Source organism: Numenius arquata, chromosome 7, assembly GCF_964106895.1.
Source record: "Numenius arquata chromosome 7, bNumArq3.hap1.1, whole genome shotgun sequence".
In the NCBI taxonomy this organism is placed as follows: Eukaryota; Metazoa; Chordata; class Aves; order Charadriiformes; family Scolopacidae; genus Numenius; species Numenius arquata.
Genome location: NC_133582.1, coordinates 43,237,251 through 43,250,529, shown reverse-complemented (window position 1 = coordinate 43,250,529; position 13,279 = coordinate 43,237,251). Strand labels below are relative to the sequence as shown.

The 13,279-nt window shown below is 39.6% G+C and overlaps 1 protein-coding gene across 1 annotated transcript in view; it reads left to right on the top strand.

The window, feature by feature from the left end:
- The window catches only part of LOC141466780 (collagen alpha-4(VI) chain-like), a 45,615-nt gene extending 36,762 nt beyond the window's left edge, over nt 1-8,853 (top strand). The window contains exons 24-32 of the mRNA XM_074150875.1: nt 92-127; nt 1,001-1,037; nt 1,611-1,622; nt 1,734-2,221; nt 4,363-4,453; nt 5,558-6,229; nt 6,958-7,051; nt 7,268-7,536; nt 8,681-8,853. Coding sequence (XP_074006976.1) covers nt 92-127; nt 1,001-1,037; nt 1,611-1,622; nt 1,734-2,221; nt 4,363-4,453; nt 5,558-6,229; nt 6,958-7,051; nt 7,268-7,536; nt 8,681-8,853 — 1,872 coding nt within the window. The remainder of the gene's footprint in view (nt 1-91; nt 128-1,000; nt 1,038-1,610; nt 1,623-1,733; nt 2,222-4,362; nt 4,454-5,557; nt 6,230-6,957; nt 7,052-7,267; nt 7,537-8,680) is intronic.
- Nucleotides 8,854-13,279: the final 4,426 nt, after the last annotated feature.

Below are 13,279 nucleotides of genomic sequence, written 5' to 3'. Positions count from 1 at the left end.
GTATGCCTGCATTTTCTTTGGGCTACAGAGTCATAGATGGAAATACATCATCAGGGTCTGATTTTCTGGACCTGTGTTTAATTTGTTTCAGGGTGCCAAGGGACCAATGGGCACCATTTTAATGGAAGTAAGTAAATACCCTACAGCTAACCGCACACTGCATGGAACTAACAGTTTTAGTCTTCTTCCATTTATAAGCAATGACTGCAATGAGCACAATTAGCTGTTAGAAAACCATATCCTTTTCAAATACTTGTCAGAGTGCAGTGGGTGTTTCTGTTCTGCAAATAATCAAGGATTGAGAAACAATTATGCATATGGATTAACGCTGTGTCCAAACTTTTACAAACTGTTGAGGCGTTAATATTCCTTTATTTGTTTCTTCATTCACATCAGTTTATGCACCAGCTCAGGTTTAGGGTTGCTTTTCACCCTCTTGTAAAGGAAGGCATTTCCTCAGCAAACAGGTATTTTCACTGGGGAAATTTCACAGGGCAGGATTTCTTCAGAATCCTAATCCCGTGTAAAATGAACACTTCTGAGTAAATGTTCCATCTAACCCTTGCATGGACAACTACCTGCAGGCAATACTGTTGCAGATGTGTTCTATGTCCAAATGGGGTCCTCTCCTCCTTTGTGGACCTCATTCTTCCGATGTGAGTTGCTATTGAAACGGCTGTTCCACTATGGAAGTGCCATTGCCTGGTGACCTCCTAGATCAAATTATTACACAAAATAAAGAATGGATAAATGGTTGCTTAACACTCCAGAGCATAATTAAACACCAACAAAGCGTGTCTTAAAACCCCTTAGTTTCTGCAGCAGGGGCAGAGCGCCTGTACTATTTGAAATAGAGAGGAACTGGAATGTGTGATTCTGGATTTACAGTAGAGTTAGTTCAGGAGCTGAGATACGGCTTTCAACTCAAACCAATTGTAAGATTCCCACTGTGGGATGATCTGGGATTTGCCATTAATTGGTTTTTGTTTTGCTTCTCCAGCCTTGTGAACTTGTGAATTTTACACGAAAAAACTGCCGTAAGTAGGGAGCATCTTCTTTTACCTCTGATTCCACCTAGTTACTCTTCTTAAATGGAATAGCCTCCATTGGAAACCCTGTAGACCGGTTGGTTGTGTATGGGTTCAGTTTGATGATGACTGGTAGTTGTTAACTGTGAGGGGTTTTCAGCAGGTGTATGAAACAGGCTAACGCTTTTTGCTCATTTTTCCTATATCTTAATTACAAAAACTAACAAATGTCTCTTGCCCTCATTTAAGATAAAATTAATTGTTTGGCATTTTGCCAACTGTCTTTGGGGAATTATCTGAGGGAAGACAATATTTGTATATCACCTGTCCTCCAGATTTGGCGTGTTCATTCTCTCAGACTTGTATGCTCAGCAGAACCCAGAACAATTTTTTTAGTTCTCACCCAGTAAAATTGCACTATTTTAAGTATTTGATTGTGGAAGAGGAGTGTTGTCTTTCATGGACAGATTCTGTCAGTTGTCTGAGCTTTGGATCTGGCTCTGTAGTGAAAGCAAAATATGTCACTATTTTAAGGAATATGAGTCCAAAATAATTTATTTGCTCTCCACCTCTTCATTCCAGCTTGCTCATCAGGTAAGCCCATCTGGCCTCTGCATGTCCATTCTTTTATAGACTTGAATAAAAAACTAACAATATTTGAGTTGTGGAAAGGTTCTCACGCAATTGTTTAATTTCAATATACAGACACATGTCCAGTTTATCCAACTGAAGTGGTGTTTGCCTTTGATATGTCTGCTGATGTTACACCAGCTGCATTTGAAAGAATGAGGAGCATTGTTATGTTATTGCTGAAGACCATTAAGATCAGTGAAAGCAATTGCCCAACAGGCGCTCGTGTCTCCGTTGTTTCTTTCAATACGAATACACGCTATCTCATCCGATTCTCAGAATTCCAAAAAAGTGACTTGCTCCTGCAAGCAGTCCAGAGAATACCACTAGGGAGATCCACTGGAAAACGTAATATTGGGGCAGCCATGAGATTTGTTTCAAGGAATGTCTTCAAGCGTGTTCGTCAGGGCATCCTCACAAGAAAAGTTGCCCTATTTTTTGCCAATGGTCCATCACAGGATGGTGTTGCCATCAACACAGCTGTGCTTGAGTTGAGTGCTTTGGATATCACTCCAGTGGTTATTGCCTTCAGTGAAGTGCCAAATGTCAGACGTGCCTTCTCGGTAAGTAGATAGACTACAGAAAATTGAGTCAGTCATCCATTTGCTTACCTTTTGATAGCTGTATTGCCATTAGTACAGGGGAAAATTAACAACTTTTGCTTTAAAATATTACTTCATATAAAAAGGTAGTAATCAAAAACAAGCAATTCATTTTACCAGGTACCAAAAGAAAACAATTTTAAGTTTCTTTAAGATTTCATAATATGATTCCATGTTCTCTCTCTTTTCAATTTATTTTTGTATCATCTGTGCTCAGTTTTAACTTTTTCAAAATAAAATTCCTTCCAACTGCTGTTTCTTCAAAATTATCCTTATAGAAGGAAACTATGTTTACTTACATGTGACAAAAAGAGCAAAACTTGGAGTGTAAATTCTGATCTAGTAGCATCTAAGCCAGCCCTTTAATCTTTATATTACGTTTACTCTTATGCAGCCTTGTATCTATTAGTCAATTGCATATTTTGACATCTGGTATTTACGTAGGTGCCAACTTTCCCTAAATCAGTTTTCAGAGTAGAAAGGTTTAAAAAAGCTGCTTAGCAGGGGGAAAGGCAAAAAACTTACTGCTCAGCTCTCCTTTGTGATTACAGTGATGGGAAGGCAACCAAATTCACCACCACCACACAGGAAAATACAACCTCCCTTTTTCTTTTAGATGGACTTTTGCCTTTGCAGTTGACAGGTGGTTTGATCTTCACGATCCTACGAGCCTGTAGCCACAGATACTTGCTGGCTTTGGTTAGTTTGCTTTAGGAGCCTCAGTTTGGAGATCACTTAAACAGTCATTGCTAATTCTAATTCTTCTGAAGAGGCCTATCCATATCATCCTTTACAGACATTAATCAGAAGTTAATTGTGTTGTGTATGTGTTGTGTATAAGACACGCAAAGCTTAAGTTTAATGCAAAGAATTAATTCTTTCCTCACCATTTTAGCTTATCCATATATAGGGTTCATTTCCTGCAATATTATGATATTTTGCAGTCATTTTTATTTATCTTAGTCCACAAGGAAATGTTTTTTGCCTTGAATCACATTTGGATGGGGTTGGGTGGTCAGTGAAATTGTAGGATGTTGTTGGATCTTCTTTGGGGTTCCTCAAGCATTTCTGCAGTCCAGTCTGCTGCTGGAGAAGATTCTTTGTTCAGCTGATCAAAGACCACACATAGGTTGTTCTAATCCTAGAATTTTCTAATGCTAGAATTTTCTTTCCCAAGAAAACATCTGCACTGTGGATGATTTCTCTTTGTCCCAGAAAGAGCCGAGATAGGAGATCCCGCCATTTACTCTGTAGCACCCTACTAAGAAAAGAAAAAAAGTGATAGCCTTTCACTGGCAAAAAAAACCCAAAACACCCAAAACCAAACCAAAACCAAGTCTTAATATCTTTTACCTGTGCTGAGATTTCCATTCATACCTATAAAGCTGTCTCCCCATTTTTTTTAAAGAAAGTATTTTTCAAGCCGGAACATAGTGCTCTGCATTGTCAAGGGGAGAATATGGTGACGGTTCCAGAAAGCTCTTGGTATATGAGTTTAAACCAGGAGGGTTTTCTTTTATTTGCATTCAATTGCAACCTCACAGTGACTCACTGTTCCCCTCATTTGTATTATAGCAGCACACAACCAAGACCTGGGTAGCCATATGTGCACAAACAGAATAAAAATTGAATCCCTACCTAATCTAGGATCTAGGAAGAGCAGAAAGATGACATACAGAATAAATGTGAACAGAGGATCTAAGTTCAACACCATGAAGAAATATCCGAGCTAGCTTTGAATGATCTATCTTGACTGTCTTAATGCAGTATTCTTTGCTAATAAGCTGTGCTGACACCAATTAATTGTTATTAGCAGCTACACTAACCTGGCAATCTCAGTATTGCACAGCATGGAGTTAGACCTTTAGACACAAAGCAGTTTCCTTGTAATGCTTCAGGGCAGTCAGAATGCTCCAGAATGGTAACTGAAAAAGTCTTCTGTGTACCTGTTCAATATTACAATAGCAGTGAAACCACCAAGTTAGGGAGTGAGGGTTAGTATTTTAACAGAGAAATAGTAATGACATTGAGAACAAAGAGAAAACATCTGTATTTCTTATATATTTTTTTAATGTTACTTTTCTGTCTGCTTTAAAACTTAGATTGATGATACTAGAAGATTTCAATTATTTGTTTGGGAAAGACAACAGGATGAAAGTTTGAAGAGCATCACAGATTGTACACTTTGCTTTGGTAAGACATTTTGCAAATTCCAGGTGTTATATTGGTCGTTTTACCCTTTCAGTAAAAGATTCTATAGATTCTATTTTGCAGTGTGGTGTTGAGGAATTTTTATGGTACCCCATAAACACATTTGTGCTTAAATATATAAAAAAAAAAAATAATTAATGAACAGCGCATTGGGCAGAGTCCTGCTGCTGTAAGTTGGTTCTACAAGGAGTCTGCAAAGATGTGTTAAGAGCTGATTCCTCATATACACTTATACCAGCACCAATCCTGTAAGTGATTGCGTGGGGTGACTCAGCCCAGCTCTGCTGCCCAAAGGTGCCTCCCAAGTGCTCATATTCCAGGATGGCTACAAAACAATGCTGTGGCTGTTTCTTGTCATCACCTAGAGAAACTTCACCCCCTTACAGGCAGTTGTTCTGTCTCTGGCATTTCTGCTTCCAGCCAGTTTAATCCCTTCTGCAACTGGGCTTTCTTGCCCTCCGTGCCAGATCATTCCTTGGTTACAGATTGTCATTGCTGAGAAGTTACAATTTGAATTTCCTCTTCAAAGGATGATAAGAATTAGAATCTCAAAACCACAAAAGCTATTTAATTAGTTGCTGTTGTAGCCATGTGAAATGAATTATTGTTTGGCATTTCCTTTTTAACAGAAATTGAAATAGCATTATGATTCTAGGAACCAGGCTCATTTGCTGTAAATTCTACGTTGTGAGGGGAGGAGAGGGTAATAAATTATAATATTTCAGAATGCTGAACAGTGGTCTGAGATGAAAAATAGTTTGTTCCAGTGTCCTTTACAATGTTTAGATTTCCACGGAAGAAAATTTCTCAAGGGAACTCTTACCTAAGTTTATCTTAAGAACATTTTTTTGCTCTTATGCCTGAATAATTCCCCGTGTTATCTTAAAACCTTGTTCAGCAAGACTCATCTGTTGTTCCTTACTAGAACAACAAGATTTCAAGTTGCAAACAGATTATTGTTTTTTAAATAAAAATTTAAGAAAAAAAATACAGATAAGTAGAACTCTGGGATTTTCTTTTTTTTTCCAAACTGTTGCTTGGTTGTATTGCTAAATAGTTTGCTGTTTATTGACTCCTCCTCTCTAGATAAATGCAAACCAAGTACCAACTGCAAGGTGCCCTTTTCTCCCCCTGTTCTGATGGATATGGATATCACTTACATCATGGACAGCTCTCGAAGCATCAGCAGTGAAGAGTTTCAGAGAGCCAAAGACTTTGTGAGCAACATGCTAGATCAGTTTGTCATTTCCTCACAGCCAAACGAATCATATGGAGGCATCAGAGTGGCACTGGTGCAGCAGGCTCCCAGGGGCTTCCTGCCTGACAGAAACCAGACCCCTGTGGCCTTGCAGTTTGATCTAGTCACATACAGCAGTAAAGATTTGATGAAGAAACATATCCAAGAGTCTGTTCACCAACTGGAAGGGCCATCAGCCATTGCTTCTGCCCTGCAGTGGACAGTTGAAAATGTGTTTTTTAAAGCCCCCAGACAAAGAAAACACAGGGTCATATTTGCAATAGTTGGAAGCAAAACAAGCATGTGGGACAGAGAGAAGCTGAGAGAGATTTCACTTGGAGCCAAGTGCCAAGGATTCACCTTGTTCACTCTTGCATTTGGCAATGATGTGAGTGACAATCAGCTGATGGAGCTGTCAAGCTCCCCCACAGACCAGCACTTAGTTGCGTTGAGCAGGGTTTCACAGTCTGAGATGGTATATGCTCAGAGATTTAGCCGGGCATTTCTAAATCTTCTACAACGTAAGTAGCACGCACTGGCATTTGCTTAAGTTATGGAAAGAAAGAGAAATGCTGTATAGAAGAAGGTAGCCAGGGTATATGCACTATCGTTCAGTTTCTAGTCATAATTTAGCTAGTCATTCTTTCATCTTTAGTTTGCTGCCAATGCTGGACACTAATAGAAGTGCCAGTAATGACCAAACAGCATTGTATTTTAATGGTGCCTTGGACCAAAGTCTTAAGTAGTTTTTTTCCCCTTAAGTTTGTATTTAATGTGTGGCTTTGTTGACTCCACTTTCACTAAAGAAAGACCATTCTTCAGCTAAGAGAACACAGTTATATTCCTGATTTAGGCCTACATTTCTCCTCTGACCATTGGCAGGTTCAGATTTACTGAGGTGTTTATGCCTATTTAGGCTTTGGGGCAGATACAAGTTTAAACATTATAGCAGATTTGGCATTAACATCTCTTGGCTGCAGTTATTCCCCCTCCTCCTTCATAAATAGTGTATTACAGAGCAAGACAAAAGTATGAAAGGTTGGTTGAGGAATCATTCTCATCTAGCTGATCTCTAACATAATTTTCTTTTTCCTGGACATAGTGCCAGTTGCTCTAGATACGGTGTGTTACTTATTGAAAGATGCAAACTCCAGTTCACAACAAAAAAATCATGTAGTGCTTTTTATTAAACATACTGGGATTTGGAGGACTTTAACACTCACCTGTGGTATCTGTGCTTTCCCCACAGACGACATGAACAGTTATCCTTCACCTGAACTTCAAGAAGAGTGTGAAAACTTAGATCAGGGAGATACACAACAGCAAGTGTCTATGATTGAAAGGTTTGGAATTGTCTGTTAAACTTTTTGAGTGTGTATCTCAACACGAGATTATTCCCTTTGGGTTAGTAGTTATATTCAAAATAGCTTTAACAGAAACAGGACCAAGATCAAAATTTTTTTTCATGGTATTCAGAAGGAATGAACCAGATGCATTTTTTTCAAAGCCATAATGGTGCTTAAATACTTAATTTGTTTTCTTTTTCCTCTCCTTGGAAGGATGCCTTTTCCTGGAACTGATGAAACTGGTTATGGTCATGGTTTAGAAGACATTGAAAGAACTGAAAGTAAAGTCTTGGAAAATATTAGAGAGACAGCCACAGAACCTGTATACACAATGCCAGAAATGAGATATGATTATGAGGAGAACAAGTATTTCACAGAGGAAGATGCTGAAGGAGAAAAGCAACAAGAGTATGGAGAAGCTCAGGAGAATGAGGAAAACTTAGAGGCAACAGTAGAAACTAGAGCTTCCTATAGTGATTATGGTATGACTTTAGAATATGAAAATATTTTTTAATTCAGTAAAAAGACTCTAAATTGTGAAGGGCTCGGTTGAACATTTATGTATTATGAGGCATTTCCATTGATTATGTTTTATAAAGCATTTTGTCACCACATGTTTGTATTCAGTCCCAATCTATACAGCAGAGTTTGTAATGAAAGGCTTAATTGCAAGTGTCATTATGATCTTATCTTTGATTTGTAACTTTTTGTAACAATATAATATAAAGTTCTAATCCTCTTTACTAAAACAGATGATAATTTTAAATCTCCAAGTTTTACTATAGTTACTGAGTTACTCCTTCTGCTAACTTAACTCAACATGGAGGAACTAAATATGTCTACAGTCTGTTCCTGTAGGAAGAACAGGATCCCTCAGTAGAGGTATCCTATCAAAATATATATTCGTCATATATTTTACTTCCTAGTTATGCCTTTTCCTTTGCAGATTTGCTATTTGATACAATAGGTATGGGATGCTGATAGTGAGATGATTGGTCACCAATGTTCATTTAACACTATTGAGTGTTTTTATTGCTTAAACTACAATTGGAGAGAATTTCTGTGAAAAAAAGTGTCTGCATAGCTTTGGGTGTGGTAGCTCGTTGCTATGGCATCCCTTTGTTTTTCATCTCTCTCCACTCAAAAATAGTTCTGGGAATGTCTGGTAGCCCACCCCTGATGAGAGAGGACTAATGCTTTTACAAAGCTGTTTTTATGTCAGATCTTTAATTAAGAGCTAATGCACCTCTGGGAATGCCATACATCCACAGTGCATGGCAGACTTGCTGAGCACAGGTGGAATGTGTCCTGTCATGTAACTGCATGTGTAAAATCTTGAATCAGTGCTCCCATTAACCAGTGCATGAACTCTGTGGTCACACAGAAAATTAAGTAGCATGGGTTACTGTTTATACTTACAAATAAAGTATTTCCTGTGGCTCAGGGTCATTGCACTGATGTTGTGAGCAGTGCAATGAGCTATTTATGGGAGCCAAATGAACTGCCATTCCCAATCCCAGTCTTTCATCTGCCAGTTTGCACTAAACATTGCTTTTCCCTGAAATTACAATGCTGAGAAGAGTGAATCTTTCTTTCATTAAGTATGTCCTTATTTGCCTTTTCCAGATGCATGCAGCCTTGTTCAAGATAGTGGAGAATGTCAGAGTTACGTTCTGAAGTGGTACTACAACAAAGAGCAGAAAATGTGTGGTCGGTTCTGGTATGGGGGCTGTGGAGGCAATAAAAATAGATTTGAAACACAAGAAGAATGTGGATTCTTGTGTATAGAGTCTTCCTAGTGCAGAGACACTTAAATTACATTAGTTCTTCAGTTACACTATCAGGGTGATGGGGAAAAGGGATTGAAAGAGAAATCTTTACATAGCCACTTTGCTCCCGTGTTTCAGTTGAAACAAATACTTGTTTGTGAAATTATTATCTAGTAACTTGATAGGGGAAATAAAATTAAAAATATATCACAGTTGATCTGATACAACATGTTGAGTAAAGAGAAACTTCTGTTAGCTAACAGCATATTATTTAAAAGGGATAGAAGTATTGAAACTTAACTTGGTTCCATAAACACCAAAATGTGCACTTTTAAAATATACTGAATAAAATAAAACAATATGTCAGAGACTTTCATGAAATAACATTGGATGCACTAATGTCAAAATGTTTTGATGCATTTGCTTGCATTTATCTTGCTTATAGAAAATAGCCAAAAGCCTTTAGGTCTCAAAGGACAGACTTACTAGAAGCTACTTCACTTTGATTTAGAGGATTTTCTACCATAGAGTCATTCTGGGCTTTTGAATTTTTTTCTGAATAATCTAACGTGAATAAAATCAATCATTCTTAAATGTTTCACTTCTGCTGTTAGTTCTTCAAACAGATGTAAGTGTATTTTCATATTGTGGCTTTTCATATGCAAACGTGAAAATAATTATTTTGTGGGCAACCAGACTTCTGTGACTGCTGCATTTTGCTGAATTGTCAAACATCAGTGTTCAGCAGGTGGTAAAATGTTTTTGTGAAATATTAAGTTCTGATGCCGGTGAAATATTCTGGTGTTGCTGCTTCTAGGAACTTAGCAGACTTTCATGAGAAATCTGAGTTCATACTGTACTTTTGGTGCTGTAGGTGTTAAACTTCAGAACATTGCTGTAGGTAATGGAGTACCTAGGACCTACTTTTATTAAAGCCATGGCATTCTTTTGAATGACTGTGGTGTAAATGGATGGTGGAACTGTAAAAGGATCTCTAGTCTTTGGTGTAGCATGTAGTGATCTCCTTGGGTCAGGGCATGCCCTTCCTCCTCCCCTGTCCCCCAGGTGCCTTTGTGCAGCCACGCTTACATAGCCTGTGCTATATGCCTTCTCCTGCAGCTGGCTCTAGTTTGAAAGTAGTTTAAACACCACAGCTCAGGGCCTTTGTGCCAATGTTAGTAAACCCTGCTTTTTGAAGACTAATTAATTAATATAGGAATAGCTGTCCATTAACACAGTAGAAACTGGGGTATGACTATTTGTACTGGGATATGACTGTCTGCCAAGAGAGAACATTCTCTCCACTAATGAAAGCAGTCTTCTGAAGATGTACCTGCTGCTCAGTTGAGGGAATTAAGATCAAACTCTCCCTGCTCCATCCCAAATTCCTCCCAAACTATAAAAGAAACGTGAACCTCTCAGAAATAACAAGGAAGTGGCTTCTTTATGGATGTTGTCAAAGGCTGTGTTTAGACAGTCAAGCCATGCACTTATAAAACTGTTTAGGGAGCAATTTAGTTTTGCCACAGTAAACCGGTGTGTGATGTTTATGCTGGTGAGGGCCTTAGTTAACATAGTCTGTAGTTTAAAAAGTGCAAGAAGGTAGATCTACTAAACCTTATGCTGCTACTGTCATATGTCAACCCAAATGCACATGTTCTATCTAAGTTTTGTAATCCAGAGTAGCTGAATGCTGAGGCCCAATCCTTTGAAAAGTAAGGTGATCAACAGAGAACAGATGTCGCTGGGACCAAAACACTGCCTGTGAGTTCTGCTGAATGAAAGTGAGTAAATTTAATGCCCTTGCTTATTTGGTTATTTTTTGTTATAAGGGTTATAATGATGTGAAAATGCTCATAATCTAGTACTAATTTGTAAAAGTTTTCAGATTGTGTCTTTTATTAATTAGACCTAGTGATACACATGTGAATTAATTTAATGGGACCAGATTGTGTTAAAGAAAGAAAATGCCTGAAGCATGTTTGAGGGAAAACATCCAGCTTTCTGGCTTTGTTTTATTTTCTAGCTCCTATTGCAGAATTTGGCTGCATATCTGACAAGTGAATTGACCAGCTTTTCTAATGAGAAAGGATCCTCGTTTATCTAAAACATGCGAGGGGTAAATTTTATCTTTTGTAACCAAAATGGTACGTGTCCTGGCCATAATTTGAACCCAGTGTGAATGGAATGCAAGTCTTATGTTCTTCCTTGAGACAGGAGGTGAATGCCATCGCATCTTGGCAAAGTGCAATGCATGTGCAGAATTCGATTGGGATTGACAGTTATCAATGTGTAAGAAGTCGGTGTTGCTCTTTTCATTGACCAGTAGAGCCTTGGAGTTTGCAGGGTTGCTGGTAGTGACCAGGTGCTGTTTCCCAATATGTGACAGGCCTTCAAGAATCCCAGGTCCTGGAGACCAGGGGGATAATCTAGAGCGACGAGAAACTGCTCTTGGTGAAAGAGGATCAAGTCAGGGAATGCTTAAGCAAACAGGACATAAGTTTATGGGCCCTGATGGGATGCACCCATGAGGCAGCTGAGAGATTTAATTGCAAGGCCACTCACTCGTCATAATCTTTGATCAATCATGCTGATTGGGAGAACTACTAAAGACTGGGGGAAAGTAGATGTCATTCCTGACTTCCAGAAGGGCAAGAAGGAGGACCTAGGGAACTACAATCCAGTCAGCCTCACCTTGATCCCTGGGAAGGTGACAGAGCAGCTAATCCTGGAAACTGTTGCAGGCACATGAAAGACAAGAAAATCTTCAAGAGTAATCTGCATGGATTAACCAAGGGGGAAGTCATGCCTTACCAACTGAACAAGCTTCTACGATGAAGTGACTAGCCTGATAGATGAGGAGAGAGCAGTGGATATCATCTACCTGGACTTCAGTAAGGCCTTTGACACTGTCTCCCATAAGATTCTCATAGGCAAGCTGTTGATATGTAGGCTGGATGATCAGTGAGGTGGATTGAAAACTGGCTGAATGGCTGGGCCCAGAGGATGGTAATCAGTGGTGCAGACTAGTTGGGGGCCAGTGACTAGCAGTGTACCACAGGGGTCAATATTGGGTCCAGTCCAGTTTAACATCTTCATTAACATTAATGATCTGGATGATGGGGTAGAGTGTGCCCTCAGCAAGTCTGCAGATGACACAAAACTGGAAGAAATGGCTGATATGCCAGAGGGTCATGCTGCCATCCAGAGAGACTTGGACAGGTTGGAGAAAGAGCTGACAGGAACCTCGTGAAATTCAACAAGAAGTGTGACTTCAAGAACTCCTTCCTCATTTTTCATTCAATGTTAGGTTAACAAAGGGAAGTGCAAAGTCTTACTTTTGGGGAGTAACAACCCCCTGCATCAATATATGCTGGGGCCCACCCAGCTGGAAAACAGCTTTGCAGAAAAAGACCTGGGAGTCCTGGTGGACACAGAGTTGAACATGACCCGGTAACATGCCCTTGGTGCAAAGGCTAATTGTATCCTGGGCTGCATTAGTTAAAGTATTACCAGCAGATGGAGGGGTGTGATCTTTCCCTTCTAGTCAGCACTGGTGAGGCTGGAGTGCTGTGTCCAGTTCTGGGCTCCTCAGTACAAGAGCAACATGGACATACTGGAGAGAGACCAGCAAAGGGCGGCAAAGATGGTGAAGGGACTGGAGCACCTCACATGTGAGAAAAGGTTGAGAGAACTGGGACTGCTTAGCCTGGAGAAGAGAAGGTTCACGGGTGGATCATATCAATATATATAAATACCTGAAGGGAGAGTGCAAAGAAGACAGAGCCAAGCTCTTTTCAGAGGTGCCCAGTGAGAGGACAAGAGGCAATGCGCACCAACTGAAACACAAGAGGTTCCCTCTGAACATCAGGAAATACTTTTTTACTGTGAGGGTGACAGAGTACTGGTACAGGTTGCCCAGAGAGATATTTATAAGTCATCTGGACATGGTCCTGGGCAGCTGGCTCCAGGTGGCCCTACTTGAGCAGGTGGGTTGGACCAGATGACCTCTGGAAGTCCCTTTCAGCCTCAGCCATGCCATGATGCTGTGGTTTTGTGACTGTGTAGATACTGCTTTTGTGGGAACTCTGCTAACTGCCAAAATATATAGCAGTTTCTCTTTTGTTGAGGCAGGCTGAAACAATTTGCCATGAGAGCAAACCAGCTATTGTGATTAGAAATTTTTGCACAAAAAATTACACAAAACCATTAGTAGGGCTTTGTGCAGTTAATTGGACACAAAAGCCTTTACCAGTGTGTGGCAGTCAGGAAGTCCTTTTCTCTTTACCACAGGGGCTCAATATTTTCCCTTCTTATGTCTTGTTTTTCTGGTGCCTTACCCAGTTAGCTATTCCTGTTGCTACCTCTTTCACTGAGGTTTAAACTAATATGTTTTACTTAATGACTAACCCCACATGTCCACAGTGGAGCAAAATAGCCTCATGTGTCATTTTGA